At 46.7% G+C, this 24,799-nt stretch overlaps 1 protein-coding gene across 1 annotated transcript in view; it reads left to right on the top strand.

Moving 5' to 3' along the window:
* Positions 1–22,973, top strand: part of SDE2 (SDE2 telomere maintenance homolog) — a 59,735-nt gene extending 36,762 nt beyond the window's left edge. The window contains exon 7 of the mRNA XM_030195718.1: positions 19,993–22,973. Coding sequence (XP_030051578.1) covers positions 19,993–20,208 — 216 coding nt within the window. The 3' untranslated portion in view covers positions 20,209–22,973. The remainder of the gene's footprint in view (positions 1–19,992) is intronic.
* The last annotated feature ends 1,826 nt before the right edge of the window (positions 22,974–24,799 follow it).

The following is a 24,799-nucleotide window of genomic DNA, read 5'->3' as shown; positions in this document are numbered from 1 at the left end:
CCCTTAATTTGGGCGACGGCACAAAAGCGGCTAAAGTTAAGCGCCGTTCTTCCCGCGCGGCTCCTTCACGGAGTTTCGCGCCGGACGCCATTTTGGATGCGCAGCATGTCTCTCCCCCGCTATTGCGAGCGCCGGTTGAGAGTGCGTCTAGGGCTGTTGCCCAGGCTGCGGAAGTGCACAGTCTGGGGGGTTTCTCCCCCGAGTTTGTTTTGCTGCTGCATCAGGCTTTCCTCATGCAAAACGCTGCCCCTGCTCCCTCTTCTGATAAAGAGGTTGAGGTTCCCAGAGGTAAACGCCCTCGGGTTGATTTCCAGGCCTTGGAGGACTTTTGTCTCCTCCGATGTAGATGAGGGCAGCGTGTCTGAGGTCTCCCAACGATCCTTTGCGGATTCCTTGGAGGAGATAGATCCCCGCTCGGATGGAGCGGATGACCCCTCTGCAGCGCGGCTTTTTAGCCCAGAGGATTTGCCCAACCTGTTGTTACAGGCCATGGACACTTTGAAGATTTCCTCTCCGGAGGACGTCTCTCCCTCAGCCCCTGTTGGCTCTGCCATTATGCTGGGGACGAAGCGCCCGCCTAGAACCTTCCACGTGCATGATGCCATGCACACCTTAATTGCGGCTCAATGGGATGTCCCGGAAACGAGCCTTAAAGTGGCTAGGGCTATGTCCCGCCTCTATCCTTTGGCTGTGAGTGAACGTGAGGCCTATCTGTGGCCTACCGTGGATTCTTTAATCACTGCGGTGACTAAGAAAACGGCGTTGCCGGTGGAAGGTGGCACGGCCCTAAAGGACGCCCAAGACAGAAGATTGGAGGCGGCCTTAAGGTCGTCCTTGGAGGCAGCTGCTTTAAGTTTGCAGGCCTCAGTTTGCGGCTCCTATGTGGCCAGGGCGTGCCGGACTATGGTGCAGCGGGCTTCCCCCTCGGATCATTCCTTGAGGGCTGATTGGCCGGCCCTGGAATCGGGCTTAGCCTATTTGGCAGACTTGCTGTATGATGTCTGGAGAGCCTCAGCTAAAGGCATGGCTCAGACAGTCTCTGCGCGGCGGTGGCTTTGGCTGAAACATTGGTCTGCTGACCACGCCTCTAAATCCCGCCTGGCTAGATTGCCTTTTAAAGGCAAGCTGCTCTTTGGGGTCGAGCTGGACAAAATCGTGACCGATCTCGGCACGTCTAAGGGCAAGAAATTACCAGAGGTCAGGGCTCGGGTTAGTACTCGTCCCGATACCTCCATACCGCCCGGGCAAGTCGGGTTCCTCTGCCCCCTCTTCCTTCAAGAGGAATTTCTCCCCCAAGCAGCATTCCTTTCGCAGAGACCGCCGTCCCGGAGGTGCTCCCTCCGGTCCTCCCCCAGGGTCTCGTACCCAATGACGGGGCCTTGGTCCACGCCCCAGTGCAGATTGGAGGACGGCTGTCCTCGTTTCTGGGCGAGTGGACCACTATAACTTCAGACGCGTGGGTGCTGGAAGTCATCAGAGGCGGCTACAAGCTAGAGTTCTGCCAACCCTTAAGAGACGGGTTTGTACTCTCTCCCTGCAAGTCTCCGGTCAAGCTGTGGCAGTGCAGCAGACCTTGGACAACCTGATCCGCCTGGGTGCGGTCGTTCCGGTGCCAAAAAATCAGATTGGCAAGGGACGTTACTCCATTTACTTTGTGGTTCCAAAGAAAGGAGGTTCTGTCCGGCCTATCCTCGACCTCAAAGGGGTCAATCGGGCCTGGAAAGTGAGGCACTTTCGCATGGAGACTCTCCGCTCTGTTATAGCGGCAGTGAAGGCAGGAGAGTTCTTGGCTTCCTTGGACATCAAGGAAGCGTACCTGCATATTCCCATCTGGCCTCCTCTCCAACGCTTTCTGCGTTTTACAGTCCTGAGACGACACTTCCAGTTCAGAGCCCTCCCTTTCGGGTTGGCTACTGCTCCGCGGACCTTTTCCAAAGTAATGGGGGTCATAGCGGCCTTCCTGCTAAAGGAAGGAGTACAAGTCCATCCTTATCTGGACGACTGGTTGATCCGAGCCCCCTCTTATGCAGAGTGCGGCAAAGCTATGGACCGGGTAGTTGCTCTTGTGAGCTCCCTGGGATGGATCATCAACTGGAAGAAGAGCCAGCTGCGCCCGACTCAGTCCCTGGAGTATCTGGGAGTTCGATTCGACACCCAAGTGGGCAGAGTGTTCCTGCCAGACAATCGGATTGTCAAGCTTCAGGCTCAGGTGGACTAGTTCCTAGTAGCCTCTCCTATTCGGGCTTGGGACTATGTGCAGCTGTTGGGCTCTATGACGGCCACGATGGAAGTAGTGCCCTGGGCCAGGGCTCATATGAGACCACTACAGCTATCTCTGCTGCTGCGCTGGACTCCGATGTCGGAGGATTATGCTGTGCGCCTTCCCGTGGACCCAGCAGTGCGCAAGGCGCTGAGCTGGTGGACGCAGACAGACAAGTTGTCTGCAGGATTGCCTCTGGTGACCCCGGAGTGGATTGTCGTCACGACAGACGCCTCTTTGATGGGCTGGGGAGCCCTCTGCTTGGGAAGGACAGCGCAGGGGCTCTAGTCTCCTGCAGAGGCAAGTGGTCTATCAATCTCCTGGAACTCAGAGCCATTCGGTTGGTGTTATTGGAGTTCATCCCGGTACTGGTGTTGTAGCCTGTACGGGTCCTGTCGGACAATGCCACGGCTGTGGCCTATATCAACCGCCAGGGAGGTACCAAGAGCGCCCCTCTAGCCAAGGAGGCTATGAGTCTTTGCCAGTGGGCGGAAGCGAACCTGGAGCAGCTTTCAGCGGCCCACATTGCCGGAGTCATGAATGTCAAGGCGGACTTTCTCAGTCGCCATACCTTGGAGCCCGGAGAGTGGCAACTATCTGCTCAGGCGTTCTTGGACATCACGAAGCGCTGGGGCCAGCCGAGCCTAGATCTGATGGCGTCATCGGCCAATTGCCAAGTGCCGCGCTTTTTCAGCAGAGGACGGGACCCTCGATCCCTGGGAGTAGATGCTCTTCTCCAACAGTGGCCGACACAAGAGCTCCTCTATGTGTTCCCGCCCTGGCCCATGTTGGGCAGGGTGCTAGACCGGGTGGCAAAGCATCCCGGCAGGGTAATCCTGGTGGGTCCGGATTGGCCCAGACGTCCCTGGTATGTGGACTTGATCAGGCTCTCAGTCGACGATCCTCTGCGGCTGTCAGTGGAGCAGGGCCGGTTACATCAGGGTCCCGTGGTGATGGAGGATCCCTCTCCCTTTGGTCTTACGGCCTGGCTATTGAGCGGCAGCGTCTGAGGAAGAAGGGCTTCTCAGACAAGGTCATCGCCACTATGCTGAGAGCGAGGAAACGCTCTACTTCTACTGCTTACGCCAGGGTTTGGCGTATCTTTGCAGCATGGTGTGAAGCAGGCTCACTTTCTCCCTTCACTGCTCCAATTTCTTCAGTGTTGGCGTTCCTGCAAGAAGGTCTGGAGAAAGGCCTGTCGCTCAGTTCCCTTAAAGTCCAGGTAGCGGCTCTGGCTTGCTTCAGGGGCCGCCTGAAGGGTGCTTCCCTGGCTTCGCAGCCAGATGTGGTGCGCTTTCTCAAGGGAGTTAATCACCTGCGCCCTCCTCTGCACTCAGTGGTGCCTGCGTGGAATCTCAACCTGGTGCTAAGAGCACTGCAGAAGCCGCCTTTTGAACCCTTGTCGAGGGCATCTCTGAAAGACCTGACGTTGAAAGCAGTCTTTTTGGTGGCTATCACTTCAGCCAGAAGAGTTTCCGAGCTCCAGGCGCTCTCATGTCGAGAGCCTTTTCTGCAGTTCACTGAGGCAGGAGTGACTATTCGCACAGTGTCTTCCTTCCTGCCCAAGATTGTTTCTTGCTTCCATGTGAATCAGCAGCTCTGTCTCCCTTCCTTTCGTAGGGAGGACTACCCAGAGGAGTACTCTGCTCTTAAATATCTGGATGTGAGACGAGTCATCTTCAGATACTTGGAAGTGACCAATGATTTCCGGAAATCGGATCATCTGTTTGTCCTGTTTGCAGGTCCTCGTAAGGGTCTGCAGGCTGCTAAGCCTACAGTGGCAAGATGGGTCAAGGAAGCCATTGCAGCGGCTTATGTGGCCGCGGGGAAGGTGCCGCCTATCCAGCTGAAGGCTCACTCCACGAGAGCTCAGGCGGCCTCGATGGCAGAGGCCGGTTCCGTCTCCTTGGAAGAGATATGCAAGGCGGCAACTTGGGCTTCGGCTCATACATTCTCCAAGCATTACCGTTTGACTGTGGCTGCACGGGCGTAGGCCCGGTTTGGAGCTTCAGTGTTGAGGTCAGGGATTTCAATGTCCCGCCCTGGGTGAGTACTGCTTCGGTACATCCCACCAGTCTATGGATTGATCAGCTTGATGATATGGAAGGTAAAATTATGTATAATCATACCTGATAATTTTCTTTCCATTAATCATAGCTGATCAATCCATAGCCCCTCCCAGATATCTGTTCTGTTTTTATTCTGGTTGCATTTCAGGTTCAAGTTTAGTCTTCAGTTATTTCAGAAAGACTTCGTGTTCAAGTTCTTTCACTTGGATTCTTCAAATGTTGAGACGAGTTTGTGTTACAGTGAGCTGCTGCATTCCTCTCCCCTCCGTTTTACGGGGCTGGATTGAGACATAAATTCTGCCGGCACTCCCTCCCGCTTCGTGCGGCTGTAGGGCAGTTTTGTACCCCTCCCGCTTCGGCGGTGTTAGGGTCAGTCAGCTCCTCCCGCGGTTGCGGTTGCAGGATAAGCCAGATCCCCCCCGCATCGGCGGGTGTGGTGTCCCTCCCCCGCTCCGCGGGGATGAGCTGGACGGATTCCCCTCCCCCACTTGTGTGGGGATGAGCTGGGTTAATTCCCCTCCCCCGTTTCGGCGGTGGTGAGCTGGGCAGAGTGTCCCTTCGTGGGTGTAATTCTCTAAGTGCTGAGTCCTGCGGATGGAGCTTTGATATCGACATACTGAGGAGTTTCCGGCAGCACATGACCACATATAGGGAGGCAAAAGTTTGCTCTCTATCTCCACCTGCTGGTAGATGGACACAACCCACCAGTCTATGGATTGATCAGCTATGATTAATGGAAAGAAAATTATCAGGTATGATTATACATAATTTTACCATTCCATGTAGAATCTCCAATAGTAGCAACATTCCATGTAGAATCTCCAATAGTATCTATTTTACTGTCATAGTAATGCTTGAATGTTTTCACTTATATACACTGTCAGCTAGCACATTTGCTTATTTCCGATCTGAGGAAGAAGGGCAACCTTCGAAAGCTAATCAAGAAAGGTATTATGTCCAATAAAAAAGGTATCATCTTATTTTCTTTTCCATGTTTTATTTTGTTTGATTTCTATAGATTCTACATGGAATGTTGCTATTCCACTAGCAACATTCCATGTAGAAGTCGGCCCTTGTAGATCACCAATGTGGCCGCGCAGGCTTCTGCTTCTGTGAGTCCGACGTCCTGCATGTACGTGCAGGACGTCAGACTCACAGAAACAGAAGCCTGCGCAGCCTTCTACATGGAATGTTGCTAGTGGAATAGCAACATTCCATCTAGAATCTCCAATAGTAGCAACATTCCATGTAGAATGTCCAATAGTAGCAACATTCCATGTAGAATCTCCAATAGTAGCAACATTCCATGTAGAATCTCCAATAGTATCTATTTTACTGTCATAGTAATGCTTGAATGTTTTCACTTATATACACTGTCAGCTAGCACATTTGCTTATTTCCGATCTGAGGAAGAAGGGCAACCTTCGAAAGCTAATCAAGAAAGGTATTAAGTTATGTCCAATAAAAAAGGTATCATCTTATTTTCTTTTCCATGTTTTATTTTGTTTGATTTCTATTGATACACAATATTCTAAATGAGGTCTTGCCAGAGTCTTATACAAGAACATCATCACCTTCTTTTTTTCCTACTTGCTATTCCTCTCCCTATGCACCCACGCATCCTAGCTTTTGTCATCGCCTTTTCTACCTCTTTGGTCATCTTAAGATCATTACATATGATCACACCCAGGTCCCACTCCTCTTTCGTACACAAAAGTTCTTCACCCCCTAAACTGTACCATTCCCTCTAGTTTTTTGCAGCCCAAATGCATGACCCTGCATTTTTGTAGCATTAAATCTAACCTGCCAAATTCCAGACCATACCTCTAGCTTTGCTAAGTCCTTCCTCGTGTTATCCACACCATCAGGGATATCTACCCTATTGCAGATTTTGGTATCATCCACAAAGAGGCAAACCTTACCAGACAGCCGTTCAGCAATATGTTAAAAAGAACCAAATCTTGCAGCACACCACTGGTAACATTCTTTTCCTCAGGATGAGCTCCATTTACCGCTACCCTCTGTCACTTTCTGCTAACCAGTTCCTAACCCAGTCTTTCACTTTAGGGCCTATACCAAGGGCACTCAATTTATTAGTCTTTGCTGGGCTGACTTTGGAGGGTTATGTCATGGCTCACAATGTTAGAGCCATGGCTGCATGGGTAGCCCACTTGAAGTCAGCCTCCATTGAAGAGATTTGCAAGGCTGCAATGTGGTCTTCAGTCCACACATTCAGATCTCACTAATGCCTTGAGCAAGATACCTAATGCAACAGTCTGCTTGGGCAGTTGGTGTTGCAGAATCTGTTTGGGGTCTAGAATCCAACTCCACCCTCCTAGGCCCGTTTTGTCCTGTTCCATGCTGCACCCTCATCTGTTGTATATAGTTTCAGGTTAATCTGTGTTAAGTTCTCGCCATTGCGAGGCCCAATTGACCAATGTTTGTTGTTTTGGATGAGCCTGGATGCTAGGGATTCCCCACCTGTGAGAATGGTAAGCCTGCTTATCCTCGGAGAAAGCGAAGATACTTACTGTAGCAGGTATTCTCCGAGGACAGCAGGCTTCACATTCTCACAATCCTGCCCACCTCCCCTTGGAATTTTTTTTTCTTCATATTTTATTTTGTATTTTGCTTTTGTATTAAACTGAAAGGCTGCCTGCGCTGCAGGTAGGAAAGCACATATGCATTGGAGCGCTGCTTGTGCGCCAGAAAGCTCTTGTTCTTTTCTATGACATTTTGCTGGCCCAGGCGACACGGGATGCGTATACCCCACATAAGAATATGAAGCCTTCTGTCCTCTGAGAATACCTGCTACAGGTAAGTATCTTCACTTTTCCAGACGCCCCCTTTTCCCCATTTGTGTAGAGTTGTTTTTAATCCACAATAGAACACTACCTCCTATCCCATGACTCTCCAATTTCCTCTGGAGTCTTTCATGAGGTACTTTGTGAAACGCCTTCTGAAAATCCAGATACACAGTATCAACCGGCTCACCTTTATCCACATGTTTGTTCACCCCTTCAAAGAAATGTAGTAGATTGGTGAGACAAGATTTCCCTTCACTAAATCCATGTTGACTGTCTCATTAATCCATTCTTTTGAATATGCTCTGTAATTTTGTTCTTAATAATAGTCTTCCCCATTTTGCCCAGCACCAACATCAGACTCACCGGTCTATAATTTCCCGGATCTCCTCTGGAACCTTTTTTTTTTTTTAATCAGCGTTACATTGGCCACCCTCCAATCTTCCAGTACCATGCTCGATTTTAAGGATAAATTACATATTTCTAACAATAGCTCTGCAAGCTCATTTTTCAGTTCTATCAGTACTCTGGGATGACTACCATCCGGTCTAGGAGATTTGCTACTCTTCCGTTTGTAGAACTGCCCCATTACATCCTGCAGGTGTACAGAGAATTCATTAAGTTTCTCCGACTCGTCAGCTTCGAATACCATGTCCGGCACCAGTATCCCACCCAAATCTTGCTCGGTGAAGACCGAAGCAAAGAATTCATTTAATCTCTCCGCTACGGCTTTGTCTTCCCTGATCGCCCCTTTTACGCCTCGATCATCTAGCAGTCCAACCTTTTCTTTTGCCGGCTTCCTGCTTTTAATATACCTAAAAAAAAATGTTACTATGTGTTTTTGCCTCCAACGCAATCTTTTTTTCGAAGTCCCTCTTAGCCTTCCTTATCAGCGCTTTGCATTTGACTTGGCATTCCTTATGCTGTTTCTTATTATTTTCAGTCGGTTCCTTCTTCCATTTTCTGAAGGATTTTCTTCTAGCTCTAATAGCTTCCTTCACTTCACTTTTTAGCCATGCCGGCTGTCGTTTGGTCTTCCATCCTCCTTTTTTAATACGCGGAATATATTTGGCCTGGGCTTCCAGGATGGTGTTTTTGAACAACATCCATGTCTGATGTAAATTTTTGACCCTCGCAGTCGCTCCTCTAAGTTCCCCCCCCCCCCCCCCCACTGTTCTCATTTTATCATACTCTCTTTTTTTAAAGTTAAACACTAATGTATTTGATTTCCTATGTATACTTCAAAGCTAATATCAAATCCGATCATCATATGATCACTGTTATCAAGCAGCCCAAGCACCATTACCTCCCGCACCAGATCATGCGCTCCACTAAGGGCTAGGTCTAGAATTTTTCCTTCTCTCGTCTGCTCCTGTACCAGCTGCTCCATAAAGCTGTCCTTGATTTCATCAAGGAATTTTATATCCCTAGCGTGCCCCGATATTACATTTACCCAGTCAGTATCTGGGTAATAGAAATCACCCATTATTTTTATTTTTGTTACATTTGTACCCCGCTCTTTCCCACTCATGGCAGGCTCAATGCGGCTTACATGGGGCAATGGAGGGTTAAGTGACTTGCCCAGAGTCACAAGGAGCTGCCTGTGCCAGGAATTGAACTCAGTTCCCCAGGACCAAAGTCCACCACCCTAACCATTAGGCCACTCCTCCACTCCATTATTATTGTGTTGCCCAGTTTGTTTGCGTCAGAGTTCCCCCCAACCGTTACTCCCTTTTTTTCAAATTTTTCTTTCCACCTCAGCCGATTTCCTACCTAGCTCTGTCTGCTGGACTGCAGCTCGAGGGTGGTCTGACGACGCTTGACCGGTAGGCTCCTGACGGGCCTAAGGAGCTGGCGACAACCATTGCCCTGCACGCCTGGATCCATCTGGAGGCCCTGTCGTGAAGGTGGGCTTCTCCTTCAGACCGGAGTGGCGTGTCAGTCCACTGCTGCCCGGGATTTGGGCTGTTCAGACTGGAGGGACGCATCGGTCTGCTGCTGCCAGGGATTTGGGCTTTTGGAAGTCGTTTGCCCTGCTCGCCCTGACCAGTTGCTGACTGTCCGTTGGCCCTTACTGTGTGGCATTGGCTGCCCTGGATAAGAGGGCCTGGCCGGTTAAAACTCGAGGAGACGATTCGCTCTGCACTTACCTCTCTGTTTCAGACCAACCCACCAGTTTACCGCTTCTGATTGAATACACCAGCCTGTTCCCTGAACTGAATTCTTTCACTTCATTTCTCCTGCCTTCATTGAACAGTGCCAGCTGTTCCTGTATTGGAGGACCCATCTAGCTGTGACTTGAAGAGGAGGCGCGTCCAGTCCTGCTCCAATAAGCCTTCCCCTAATTGTCTGTCTAGTTTTTCCTTCCTGCCGTCATCCGTATCCTCTCAGCACAAAGCAAGACAAGTGTCTTTTGCCCTGCATAGGCCAGATTGCTGTAGCATTGGTTACCCCCACCTTGAAGGACAGCACAGCTACCATGCCCAAGACACGCTTGCACAGCTTTGAATTCAGGATTATTCTACTGTAGTCACTACCATGATTCTCTATTTTGTGACCCTCATCCGCTCCTCACGCACTGCAGTCCTGCCTGACTGCAGCTCCATACCTGTACTTATATCCAATCGGAAATTATCTAGCCTCTTCTCTCGTTGCCCCACAGATTCACTCCCTGGCCTCCATTCAAGTGCTCTTCACCAGCACAGTTCTCCATGCAGCAGTACCCCCAGGCATCATTACCTCAAATACATCCCCTGCTCCAAGGGCCAACCGGACCTATATCAAAACGTTAAGGTGGGCTACAGTAATGCTAGGTCCGTGATCAACAAGACCAAAACAGTCTCAAACTGGCTCACCAATGACAAACTTGGCCTTCTTTTCATAACTGAAACATGGCTACGGGACTCTAAAGACCCAATTCTCCTAGATCTTTGCCCCCCTAGTTTCAAAATTATGCACTGGCCTAGACAAGGGAAAAGAGGTAGGGGACTAGCCTTGATTTACCACTCGGGCCTCATAGTTAACCCTATAGCTGAATCCATATCACCCCTCCTGGAAATCACTTCAGTAAAGGTCCATAACAGATCTCTTCATGATTCTCTTTGTTGTATTCTGTTCTATAGGCCACCGAAGAACTGGGCGGACAGTCAAATACATTTCACGGACTTTCTCTCCAACTCCTGCACCAATTTCTCCAATGTCCTCATCCTGGATGACCTGAACCTTCATTTAGAAGACCATCTCTCACTTAATGCTTGTCAGTGCCTGAATTTCCTCCAACTACTGGATCTTCAATACCCCGATATGCATCCGACGCACGTAAAGGGCCACACCTTTAATCTCCTTACTTACAAGTTCCTCAATGATACCATCCTTTGTTTGGGGAATACTGCATGGTCAGCTGCTCCTTGGACAGACCACTACAAGCTGAACTTTTCGATTAATTGGTGGAAGACTGGTCAGCCACTCCCTATACACAAGGGGAAGTCGACCTGGCCTCTTTTTGGAAACACATTTATATGTGTGACTGGCAAGTAAACGCAGACTCCTTTGATTTCCTTACACATTGGGATAACAGATGCCTCTGCCTCTGCATTCTGGTAGACCTGGCTCCTTTGCACCTTAAATCCTCCCACCATCACACATCTAAAGCTTGGTTCACTCCTGACCTGAAAACATTAAAACTCCAAACTCGAAGGCTAGAAAGAGCTTGGTTAAAGTCACAAAGTCACCACACCTTAACGGCTTGGAAACAAGCTCACCGCAAGTATAAATACGCCATCAAGCAAGCCAAAAGAACTTTCTTTCAGAAACGTATTCTGCAAGTTATAAAGGACGCTAGAAAGCTCTACCGACAACTGAACTCTCTCCTTGACACTTCCCCGCTTACCTCTCCGACTGCCGGCATGCCGTCAGCGATTCAGCTAGCCAACTATTTTAAGGAAAAAATCCAATCACTTCGGAACTCGCTCCCCTCGTGCATCTCTACTATGGATGACTTTCTCACTGACCTCTCGCCTCCACATGGCCAAATTCCAGCTGACCATTTTTGGACTACCTTTGACACGGTCTCAACCGAAAAGGTCTCCCTAGCCATTTGAAAATTTTCTAAAATGCACTGCATACTGGACAGCTGCCCAAACTACCTGCTCCAGTCAGCGCCGGAGTGTTTTATTGTTGACTGTGCCACCTATCTGAACTTCATGCTCCAGCAAGGGCGCTTCCCCACCGATCATGGTAGCATTCTCCTTACACCAATCCCTAAGGACCCGAAGCACAAGCCTTGCATAATATCCAACTACCGCCCTGTTGCAACTATCCCGCTACTAGTCAAGTCTATGGAGAGCTTGGTCAATTCACAGCTCATTGAATACCTGGATAAATTCTCTATTCTCCATGCCTCCCAATCCGGGTTCCGATCTCACCACAGTACCGAAACAGTACTGGTCACTCTCCTCTCCAATTTTAAGAAGGAAATTTCAATTGGGAAAAACATCTTACTTCTGCAATTTGATATGTCCAGCGCCTTTGACATGGTGGATCACGACCTCCTACTCACCTTACTATCGGAATTTGGTGTGGGAGGTTATGTCTTAGACTGGTTTCGTGGATTTCTATCATATCGATCCTATCAGGTCAAAGTCCATGAGGTGAAGGAAGCTATTAGGGCTAAAAGAAAAGCCTTCAGAAAATGGAAGAAGGAACCGTCTGAAAATAACAAGAAACAGCATAAGGAGTGTCAAAGCAAATGCAAGATGCAGATTAAGAAGGCCAAGAGGAAGTATGAAAAAAAGATAGCATTAGAGGCAAAAAAACATAGTAAAAAATTTTTTCGGTATATTAAAAGCAGGAAGCCGGCAAAAGAATCGGTTGGGCCGCTGGATGACTGAGGGGTAAAAGGGGCGATCAAGGAAGACAAATACGTAGCGGAGAGATTGAATGAATTCTTTGCTTCGGTCTTCACCGAGGAAGATTTGGGTGGGATACCGGTGTCGGAAATGGTATTTCAAGCGGACGAGTCGGAGAAACTTACTGACTTCACGGTAAACCTGGAGGACGTAATGGGGCAGTTCGGCAAACTGAAGAGTAGCAAATCTCCTGGACCGGATGGTATTCATCCTAGAGTACTGATAGAACTGAAAAACGAGCTTGCGGAGCTACTGCTAGTGATATGCAACTTATCCTTAAAATCGAGCATGGTACCGGAAGATTGGAGGGTGGCCAATGTAACGCCGATTTTTAAAAAAGGCTCCAGGGGAGATCCGGGAAATTATAGACCGGTGAGTCTGACGTCGGTGCTGGGGAAAATGGTAGAGGCTATTATTAAAAACAAAATTACAGAGCACATCCGAGGACATGGATTACTGAGACCGAGTCAGCATGGCTTTTGTGTGCGGAAATCTTGCCTGACCAATTTACTTCAATTCTTTGAAGGAGTGAACAAACATGTGGACAAAGGGGAGTTGGTTGATATTGTGTATCTGGATTTTCAAAAGGCGTTTGACAAGGTACCTCATGAAAGGCTACAGAGGAAATTGGAGGGTCATGGGATAGGAGGAAATGTCCTATTGTGGATTAAAAACTGGTTGAAGGATAGGAAACAGAGTGGGGTTAAATGGGCAGTATTCACAATGGAGAAGGGTAGTTAGTGGGGTTCCTCAGGGGTCTGTGCTAGGACCGCTGCTTTTTAATATATTTATATATGATTTAGAGATGGGAGTAACTAGCGAGGTAATTAAATTTGCTGATGACACAAAGTTATTCAAAGTCGTTAAATCGCGACAGGATTGTGAAAAATTACAAGAGGACCTTACGAGACTGGGAGACTGGGCGGCTAAATGGCAGATGATGTTTAATGTGAGCAAGTGCAAGGTGATGCATGTGGGAAAAAAGAACCCGAATTATAGCTACGTCATGCAAGGTTCCACGTTAGGAGTTACGGACCAAGAAAGGGATCTGGGTGTCGTCGATAACACACTGAAACCTTCTGCTCAGTGTGCTGCTGCGGCTAAGAAAGCGAATAGAATGTTGGGTATTATTAGGAAAGGTATGGAAAACAGGTGTGAGGATGTTATAATGCCGTTGTATCGCTCCATGGTGCGACCGCACCTTGAGTATTGTGTTCAATTCTGGTCGCCGCATCTCAAGAAAGATATAGTAGAATTGGAAAAGGTGCAGCGAAGGGCGACTAAAATGATAGCGGGGATGGGACGACTTCCCTATGAAGAAAGACTAAGGAGGCTAGGGCTATACAGCTTGGAGAAGAGACGGCTGAGGGGAGACATGATAGAGGTATGTAAAATAATGAGTGGAGTGGAACAGGTGGATGTGAAGCGTCTGTTCACGCTTTCCAAAAATACTAGGACTAGGGGGCATGCGATTAAACTACAGTGTAGTAAATTTAAAACAAATCGGAGAAAATTTTTCTTCACCCAACGTGTAATTAAACTCTGGAATTCGTTGCCGGAGAAAGTGGTGAAGGCGGTTAGCTTAGCAGAGTTTAAAAAGGGGTTGGACGGTTTCCTAAAGGACAAGTCCATAAACCGCTACTAAACGGACTTGGAAAAATCCAAAATTCCAGGAATAACATGTATAGAATGTTTGTACGTTTGGGAAGCTTACCAGGTGCCCTTGGCCTGGATTGGCCGCTGTCGTGTACAGGATGCTGGGCTCGATGGACCCTTGGTCTTTTCCCAGTATGGCATTACTTATGTACTTATCCTACTGTGGAGTTCCTCAGGGCTCCCCTCTGTCACCTACCCTCTTTAACATTATGATGTCTCCGCTTGCTACGGCCCTATCCACCGAGGTTGCATGGCCTGAACCCGTTCATACAGTGGGGGAAATAAGTATTTGATCCCTTGCTGATTTTGTAAGTGTGCCCACTGACAAAGACATGAGCAGCCCATAATTGAAGGGTAGGTTATTGGTAACAGTGAGAGATAGCACATCACAAATTAAATCCGGAAAATCACATTGTGGAAAGTATATGAATTTATTTGCATTCTGCAGAGGGAAATAAGTATTTGATCCCTCTGGCAAACAAGACCTAATACTTGGTGGCAAAACCCTTGTTGGCAAGCACAGCGGTCAGACGTCTTCTGTAGTTGATGATGAGGTTTGCACACATGTCAGGAGGAATTTTGGTCCACTCCTCTTTGCAGATCATCTCTAAATCATTAAGAGTTCTGGGCTGTCGCTTGGCAACTCGCAGCTTCAGCTCCCTCCATAAGTTTTCAATGGGATTAAGGTCTGGTGACTGGCTAGGCCACTCCATGACCCTAATGTGCTTCTTCCTGAGCCACTCCTTTGTTGCCTTGGCTGTATGTTTTGGGTCATTGTCGTGCTGGAAGACCCAGCCACAACCCATTTTTAAGGCCCTGGCGGAGGGAAGGAGGTTGTCACTCAGAATTGTACGGTACATGGCCCCATCCATTCTCCCATTGATGCGGTGAAGTAGTCCTGTGCCCTTAGCAGAGAAACACCCCCAAAACATAACATTTCCACCTCCATGCTTGACAGTGGGGACGGTGTTCTTTGGGTCATAGGCAGCATTTCTCTTCCTCCAAACACGGCGAGTTGAGTTCATGCCAAAGAGCTCAATTTTTGTCTCATCTGACCACAGCACCTTCTCCCAATCACTCTCGGCATCATCCAGGTGTTCACTGGCAAACTTCAGACGGGCCGTCACATGTGCCTTCCGGAGCAGGGGGACCTTGCGGGCACTGCAGGATTGCAATCCGTTATGTCGTAATGTGTTACCAATGGTTTTCGTGGTGACAGTGGTCCCAGCTGCCTTGAGATCATTGACAAGTTCCCCCCTTGTAGTTGTAGGCTGATTTCTAACCTTCCTCATGATCAAGGATACCCCACGAGGTGAGATTTTGCGTGGAGCCCCAGATCTTTGTCGATTGACAGTCATTTTGTACTTCTTCCATTTTCTTACTATGGCACCAACAGTTGTCTCCTTCTCCCCCAGCGTCTTACTGATGGTTTTGTAGCCCATTCCAGCCTTGTGCAGGTGTATGATCTTGTCCCTGACATCCTTAGACAGCTCCTTGCTCTTGGCCATTTTGTAGAGGTTAGAGTCTGACTGATTCACTGAGTCTGTGGACAGGTGTCTTTCATACAGGTGACCATTGCCGACAGCTGTCTGTCATGCAGGTAACGAGTTGATTTGGAGCATCTACCTGGTCTGTAGGGGCCAGATCTCTTACTGGTTGTTGGGGGATCAAATACTTATTTCCCTCTGCAGAATGCAAATAAATTCATATACTTTCCACAATGTGATTTTCCGGATTTAATTTGTGATGTGCTATCTCTCACTGTTACCAATAACCTACCCTTCAATTATGGGCTGCTCATGTCTTTGTCAGTGGGCACACTTACAAAATCAGCAAGGGATCAAATACTTATTTCCCCCACTGTATATGCTGATAATATATAACCATCTACATTCCTTTCCGCTCTTCTTTAACTGAAATCTCTGACGCAATACAGACCAGCTTTGACATCATGACCAGTTGGGCGAGCACATTCAAGTTCAAGCTTAATAAGGAGAAAACACAAAGCATCATTCTCTCCTCCCAATTCAATAAATCTATCCCAGGCACGATTTCTGCGCTTGACTTTTCCATCCCTATCACAGATAGTTTGAAGCTCCTTGATATCATTCTGGACTCCCACCTGTCCCTCGACCTTCAGATCTCCGCTATTAAGAAATGAATATTCCTCTCCATGCGCTCACTCAAACATATCAAGCAGTTCCTTCCATTTGATCTGTTCCGGACTCTACTCCACTCTCTAGTGTTGAGCCACTTTGACTACTGCAATGGGATTTACACCGGATGCAAAGAACACACCCTTAAGAAACTTCAGACGGTGCAAAACACGGCGGCAAGATTACTATTTGGTGCATCTCGATTTGAAGCAGCAAAACCTCTAAGAGAGAAGCTCCACTGGCTCCCGATAAAAGAGCGCATCCAATTCAAAGTCTGTGCCCTGACCCACAAGATCGTCTATGGGGTTCCTCCAGTTTATATGTTCAGCTTGATTGATCTTCCTCCACAAATTCCATAAAACCGTCTCACACACATCTAAATCTCCACTATTCTAACTGCAGAAATCTCCGTTACAAACTGCTCTTCACCTCCTCTTTTTGCTAGAGACTACCATATTTTGTTCAAGAAACTCCTCAAGACTTGTCTCTGTGATAAAACTTACTCCGTAGTTACTTAACTTCTTGCCGTCCCTTGTTGTTTCCCCTGTTGTTCCCCCTCCCCCCAGTTGATCCTTATTCTCTGTCCTATCCTTGCATTGGTATGATGTAAATTCTCTAACTGTTGTTAGCCACATAGAGCCTGCTATGTTGGGAATATGTGGGATATAAATGTTCTCAATAAATAAATTTAGGGCATTTCATAGTAGTGAATCAGTATTATTAGCTTTGATTTCAGATGCTAGATGTGTTATGGCAAAAGGGAAAGTCATTATTGTTAAAATTCAGTTTAACTGCTGCATTTGATACATGGATCATGCAGTCTTACTGTATAATTTTTTTTTTTTTTTGTTACATTTGTACCCCGCGCTTTCCCACTCATGGCAGGCTCAATGCGGCTTACATGGGGCAATGGAAGGTTAAGTGACTTGCCCAGAGTCCCACTAGCAACATTCCATGTAGAAGTCGGCCCTTGCAGATCACCAATGTGGCCACGCAGGCTTCTGCTTCTGTGAGTCTGATGTCGTCAGACTCACAGAAACAGAAGCCTGCGCAGCCTTGTACATGGAATGTTGCTAGTGGAATAGCAACATTCCATGTAGAATCTCCAATAGTAGCAACATTCCATGTAGAATCTCCAACAGTATCAACATTCCATGTAGAATCTCCAATAGTAGCAACATTCCATGTAGAATCTCCAACAGTATCAACATTCCATGTAGAATCTCCAATAGTAGCAACATTCCATGTAGAATCTCCAATTGTATCTATTTTATTTTTGTTACATTTGTACCCTGCGCTTTCCCACTCATGGCAGGCTCAATGCGGCTTACATGGGGCAATGGAGGGTTAAGTGACTTGCCCAGAGTCAGAAGGAGCTGCCTGTGCCTGAAGTGGGAATCGAACTCAGTTCCCCAGGACCAAAGTCCAGCACCCTAACCACTAGGCCACTCCTCCACTGTTGCTACTATTCCACTAGCAACATTCCATGTAGAAGTTGGCCCTTGCAGATCACCAATGTGGCCGCGCAGGCTTCTGCTTCTGTGAGTCTGACTCACAGAAACTGAAGCCTGCGCAGCCTTCTACATGGAATGTTGCTAGTGGAATAGCAACATTCCATGTAGAATCTCCAATAGTAGCAACATTCCATGTAGAACCTCCAATAGTAGCAACATTCCATGTAGAATCTCCAATAGTATCTATTTTATTTTTGTTACATTTGTACCCTGCGCTTTCCCACTCATGGCAGGCTCAATGCGGCTTACATGGGGCAATGGAGGGTTAAGTGACTTGCCCAGAGTCACAAGGAGCTGCCTGTGCCGGGAATCGAACTCAGTTCCTCAGTTCCCCAGGACCAAAGTCCACCACCCTGATAGGTATTTCTGGCAGAGTTCTTCAGTGATTCAAAGAAATTTTTGTCCAACAGACAGTATTCGATCAAAGTGAGAGGTGAATTTTCTGTTCTGTCGATACTGCCTTGCGGGTATCCCACAGGGGTCTCCATTATCACCGATTTTACTCAATATCTATATGACTACTATGGATTTTGGCTTTTCCTCCTTAGGAGTGAATTTTTATTCTTATGCAGATGATTTGTTGTTGTTTGTGAAAACTGGTCTGACACCATTTTGAAGGTGATAAGTTGTATTGATACTATCAAACATTATAGCTCTTCATGGTTTTAAATTAAATGAAGACAAGACAAAGTTACTCTGGTTAGCATACAAGGGCAGCATTATGCCTGAATCAGATCCTCAAAATAGATCAGACTTCCAGAATTCTTGGGCATTGTGGATTCCTCTCTCTGTAGAACCCTAGGTCAAGCATTTAACACAAACTGTTTTCTTTAAACTACGTCAGTTGTATTGCATTAGAAAGTAATTTGATAATAAATATAATGCAGGCATGTATTTTGAGTCATTTGGATTATTGCAATGGTTTGTATGTTTCTCTTATGTTAAAACTTTCTTTCAAACTACAATTGTTGCAGAATCCAGCAGCCAAACTTATTTTGGGCCTGAAAAAATCTGACAGCTGAACTTCTGTATTAGCTGCTTTACATTGGTGTCCGTTTTAGAGTTTTGTTTAAATGTTTGATGGCTCTGCTGCAGAATATTTTTTTTAATTAATTTATAATCCCTTTGCTCGTGGAATGTAGAAAGTTAGGGATCCGTTTTGCCTGTTACTCCCTTCTTTTATTGGTATTTGGAAATGTCCTTTTGCTTTCAGGCACTGCAGTTCTTGCTTTCTGTCCCTCAGGATTTACGTGGATCTTCCAGTTATCTTTCTTTTAGGAAATTGTTAGTCGTGTTTGTTTAAACGATTTGTCTTAATTCTCATTTCTGTTTACATTCTTTTTTTCTTTTTTTTTTTTCATTTTTGTTTTTGTCTTTAGTTTGTGAAACCGCTTTGAACCTCTGTCTAGAGGGAGTTAGCAGTATACAAGGAACATATCACTACTACTACTACTAAGCATTTCTATAGCGCTGCCAGGGTTACGCAGCGCTGTACAAGTTTAACACGGGGAAGGACCGTCCCTGCTCAAAAGAGCTTACAATCTAAAGGTTACAAACTATGTAGTCAGTATAGGTATCAAGAATGGGGAAGGTGGTTATGCGCCAAAAGCAAGGGAGAAGAGATGGGTTTTGAGTAAGGACTTGAAGATGGGCAGGGAGGGCGCATGACGTATGGGCTCGGGAAGGCTGTTCCAGGCATATCACATATTCTATGTAGTAGGAAGTTCTGGTGCACCCAGTGATATAATACTCTCATTTGGATCGTAGGAAAAGATTGCCTAATCTTGTTAACCTTAAGCTGGAAAAATTGCATTAAGTCCTCTGTGCTTGGCTGCAGAGACTCGAATCATAAACAATAAATCTGTATTAATTAAACTATCAAAAACTTTGAGAAGTGTCCTACTAGAATTGTCAGACCTCTCAAATTGTGATCGTAAACATTTTTCTTAGCCTAAATAATTTCTCTTCCCTATACCTGGAATAGACATCCTGAGTCGGTATGTCATGCTCCATCTCTGGCCCTATTCATATCCAGACTAAAGGCCCACCCTTTTAAGGCTGCTTTTAACTCTCAGCTCCATATTCACCTGTTCAGTGCCCATGTTTTTTAATCATTCCCAATCTCTTATTTGTCCACCTTGAAGAGATTGTAAGCTCTGTTGAGCAGGGACTGGCCCATATGTGTCTAGTAACGCTATAGAAATAATTAGTAGTAGTAGAAGCAGCTTGTGAAAGGCATAGATGCCTGATTTCAGGCTGTGGTGGTCAGCGTTAACAGCATTAATCATTTTAACTGTGATTAACATTTGCACTTTAATCACAGATGTTAATGGCAGTTAACCAACAGCACTAGTTTCCTTGGGTGGAAGGAAAATATGTTGTTTTTATAGTTTGAAGGGTTGCAAACCGCTGATCTAGGGCAGACCGAAGCAATAAGGAAGCATTTTGGAACTTGACAAATTACTGGTGTTGGGAGATTACATTTCCAAGTTAATGTCTCTGTGTAGAAATAACTTGCTTTAAACTGAAATTCATAAGGGTGGTTTGTATTTTAAAATTGCTGTCCCTACCCCTGGATCCATTTTGAAAGGTAATATAATGAGTTTTCTGTTGTCATCCTTTGTAGGAGCTAGAACCATTGGATTTGATGAATTTCAGCTCAGCTGCAGAACTGGCAGAGCTGGGACCAGAGAAACTGAAGCTGGGGCTGATGTCTTGGGGATTGAAATGTGGAGGCACATTACAGGAGCGTGCTGCCCGACTGTTTTCTGTCAGAGGCCTGTCTAAGGAGCAGATCAGTCCAACACTATTTGCCAAACCTTCAAAGGGCACAAAGAAATAAAACTGGCCAACTGTCAATTACCCTTTTATGTCATACTTTGAAAAAGCCTTTCAGGAGTATACAGTGGAACCTGTAAATGTTTCAGCTTTTAGCAGGTGTTTTAACATGATGGAAAATTGAGGGGTTTTTACAATTTTTCTCAGCAAATTTTTTTTTCTCGTTGGTTGTTTGTTACACATCTGTCTTTGTTTCTCCCTTGTCTTGGTCAAGGCCTAGTCATAATTTTTCAGTAGTTGCAACAGATGCTTAGAGTAGAAGGTATGAGATGCTGTTCTTCAGAGTTACTCCAAGGGCCAGTTTGGTTGTAGACTAGCTGTTATTTCACTTGATCATATGATAGTCTCCATCCCTTTCCCCAGGCAACTCCTTCCTTAAAGATTCCTCGCTTTGGGAAATCAAACTGTGGGTACCCTCTGCTCTGTGGCAGGGGTCTCATTCACTGTGCAATTCAAATTTCTCCTCTGCAGTTCAGAGACTTTCCCCTTGGTAGTTGGATCTTGGTGGGGGTTGGCAACCAAAGACCACATTTTCACAAAGTCAACCTCTTGTGTTACATCCTGGCCCTGCCCATGTCCACCACCAGGCTGGCAAACCAAGCCCCTGTTGACTTAGTGACCCCCAGAAAATCTTTCCACCCTTTGCCTACAGCCGAGGCACTTTTCGGGAAGATGTCACACTTCCCCCCCCCCCCTAGTTCATAAGTACATAAGTTGCCACACTAGTACAGACCAAAGGTTTCTTTCTTCTTTTCCCAAAAGAAATCCATTTTTCTTCTGTCCTCAGGTTTCATATGACAGTGATTCAACAAGCAGATTTCAACCTTTCTTTTTTTCTGTAATACATAATTCTCTCTCTACCATTAATCACAACTTTATTCTTCATAATATTGTCCCCCATTTTGGCAGTTCTCTCACCTCCCCCCTCCCCCAAAACCAGCTTTACTCTTTCAACATACCACTTTGGGTCTGGCTTCTTAACAGTAGTGCTTGCACATATGATGATTCTTGTCGTCTACAAGTTCAACAAACTGTTTTTTTGATGGAACGACCAATCTGCCAGTCCAAATACTGTTGGTGGATGGCTCCGCTGTAGCTGGGATCCTCCAAGGTGTAGCCCAGCAGATTGGGTTTGACTGCATCCGATTTGAAAATCTCATAAATGTACACCTGCATCTGGGCCTCCACCATGCTCATTACCTGGAGGGGGACATATGGATACCATAGGCGCCACAGGTAGCGATCTGCCCTGCTTAGTTTAGGCATCTTTTCTTGATTGGCCCTCCCGGGCTCAATCCAAGAATGATGCCCCCCCCCCTCCTGTAGGGTGCTCGCACCCACCGGGTCTCTTCACTGGCCCCCTGTGGAGAACAGACCATAGTCTCTGTGCACCTGCAGCTAGACTCTGCGTTCCTAATGACCTAGTCAATCCCAGACTTTGGACTGTCATAAGTTCCATAGGCATCCCGGGATTCACCTCTCCCAGGGCCATAAGTCAATGTGGCCTGCTGGGGTCTTCGATGAAATTCACTGCCAGCTCAACCAACATGTCGTGTTCTTTGTGCTTCCACACTCCAATTTCGCTCTCTCCACATTCACCTCAGTCTCCTGGGTGTGGTCCAGCTCTATATCACTCTCATCCCTTGTCATACTGGTGTGGGCTCTACGCCAGTGATGGAATCGTGGTGACAAACTCCTTCTCTTCCAGTGAAATTTCCTGCCGGCAGGAACTACCTCCATATGTCTGTGCACTCTCTCTCACCCAACTCTGCACCAAATGCTACTCTCAGTTTCTTGGGCAGGGCTGCGCCACAGTCTCTCTGTGCGGCTCATCTTCGAGGCAGGTAGGGCTCAGCACCGGTTTGGGCTTCTACTTTGTTTCATGCAAGATGTAATCTTTCAGTCCAAAAAAAAGTGTCTCTACTAGATCTCTTGATCACCAATGTCTTTGTCCCAGAAAAATTTCCCCTTTCACCCCACATTGGTCGCCAGTTTTATGTAACCCTCCCTGGCTTATCCCTCAGGGCTGCCAGCTAAGCTCCTTGGGTCAGGTACCCGGGACCTGTGCTCACAAAAACAGATTGTACTTCAGATGAGCTTGGGCGCAGGCCAGGTCCAGACTATATCCCGGTGGGCCGAAGGGTAGTTTCCTTCTGAGTTGCTTATCTTTGAAGCATTTGTGACCTTCTAGTATATGCCAATGGCATCTAATTATTTTCTGGATCCTGTTTTCCTGAAAGGAGTACTGAGGGGTACAGACTATGGTGTATTTTTGTTTTGTCTTGGTGGTGGTAATTCTTTTCTTTCTTTTTGACGTGCTGTAGTGTATCCAACGGATATGTGCTCAACTAGATAACCCCTACTCTTAAATCTTTGTGCCATAGTCAGTGATTGTAGATGGAATTCTTCAAAACCTGAACAAATTCTCATTAGTTTCAGAAACTAGCAGAAAGATACATTTTTCTTTAAACTTCCCTTGTAGCTGCAGGATTTGCAAACGTTCTAAAGTAATGTTGAACATCAGCCACTGACCACATTTGTAATGTCTAACCAAAGCAAATCGAAAGTAAGTTGTGTAATCTTTACTAACATCTGAAGGACATTATGTTTCTTTAAGGTGCTTATCCTCAATGTCTTATTTATAGAACAAGTATGTGATGATAATAATGTCACAATATTTCTAAATAATTTGGTTGATAAATGAATACAAAAATGAGAACATTTTCTGTATCTGACTTCATATGCGGGGTCAGAAATAATTCTCTTGGTAAACAAGGATATCCTTGCAAAAAAAAAAAAACGCCTTTGGAGGTGTTTCTTTTATTTTTATTTATTTATTGGGATGTATTAACTGCGTTTATGGTGAGTTTCACCAAAACCAGTATACAGCAGTGTACAGCTTAAAAAAACAAAACAAAACACAATTTTGTTAACAGCATAGTAATAGTAAAATGATCATAGACAAGCAAGCAGGGGTGTAGCTACCATTGAGTGAACCTGCAAAAATGCTTTGGGCTGCCCAATGGTAGGGGCTACCTGAAGCTGCTCCCGCCTGCAGGTCTGGCATCTCTACCTTCCTCTCTTCTTCTCCTCCTCACCCATCTCTGTGACCAGCCCAGCATCGCTCCATCCTTGGCTTCTTCCATGGTGTGGTGGGTGGCCGACCAGTGGGGTGTTTCATCTGCCATGTCCCGCCTCTGATGTAACTTCCTGTGGGTGGGATGGGCAGAGCAAGTGCTGAAAACTGTCCCTCTCTGGCCAGTTTACAGCGCTTCCTGTGCCAGCCACTCGCTGCAGCACTGGGGAAAACAGACCTGGATTGGGGGAGAGGGGTAGAGAATGAATGGAAGAGAGACACCTGGACCAAAGGGGACTGAGAAGAGAGGGAGCAGGGATGGGTTAGAGAACAGATGGCAGAGAGATCTGGACTGGAGAGGGAGCAGATGCTGTGGTAGAGACACTGGACCAAGAAAGGGAGGTGGAGAGAAATTCCACACCACAGAATTGGGGGGGGGGGGGGGGCAGGAGGAAGGGCAGAGCGGAGAGAAGCAGGTACACAAGACATGCTGGCCATGGAGGAAGCATAGGGACAGAGACACAGAGGTACAGTATTGGATACAAGAGGAGAGGTTCTGAACATGAAGGGAGGATATGGCTAGGGGACACATAACAGAGATGCTGGACAGGATCGATAGGGGGACACAGGAAAGATGGATGGTAGAGAGAAAGAGAGACCCTGGAGAGACTTAAGAGACACTAGAACCAAAGCATTGCTCAGACGACAAAGGTAGAAAAAAAAAAGTTATTTGTGCCAGCTTTGGAAAATGTGTATTCTCTAGTGATGGTGGTTTTATAGAGGGGCCATCTCAATTTTTCTGCCCAGGGCCCATTCAGTCCTAGCTGTGCCCACTGTAAGCATGCATACAATCAATGGGAGGATAGGACTAATAGAAATATAAACTTTGAACGGCACTATAAAACAATCCTATAACAGAATACGATGTCAGTAAAATATGGGTGATACCATAATAGGCAGCTAGAGGGCGACTGAAAACAGCTTTTTCGATTTCAGCCAAAACTGAATCTGCGAGCAAATTTTACTACAGTTTTGGCTGAAACAGGTACGCCATGGTCCCCCAGACCAAAAGCAGACCAAATGCCCCCCTACAGCAAGCCAGCTCTCCTCCCCTGACTAAAAGCGCCACCCTCCCCAGCCTACCTTAGAAGCCCTGGTGGTTTAGTGCAGGGCTTACCAACCCTGTCCTCAAAGCATACCCAGCCAGTCAGGTTTTCAGGTATCTACAGTGAATATGCATGAGAGAGATTTACATATCAAGGAAGCAATGCATTCAAATCTGTCTCATGCATATTCAGTGTGGATATCTTGAATACCCAACTGGATGGGTGTACCCTGAGGACTGGGTTGTGAACCATTGGTTTAGTGGCCTAGCAGGGCAGGAGCAATCCTAAGTCACTCCTGCACATGCTGGCTCCAATGTAAAAATGGCTGCTTGGACCTACATCAACAGGCTCGCTGAGTGTAACAGTGTGAGGGGAAAACCATGACGAAAGACCTGGGGGAATGAGGGGCTGAA

This window comes from Microcaecilia unicolor, chromosome 3 (genome assembly GCF_901765095.1).
Source record: "Microcaecilia unicolor chromosome 3, aMicUni1.1, whole genome shotgun sequence".
Lineage (NCBI taxonomy): Eukaryota > Metazoa > Chordata > Amphibia > Gymnophiona > Siphonopidae > Microcaecilia > Microcaecilia unicolor.
This window is presented reverse-complemented; position numbering and strand designations above follow the sequence as displayed.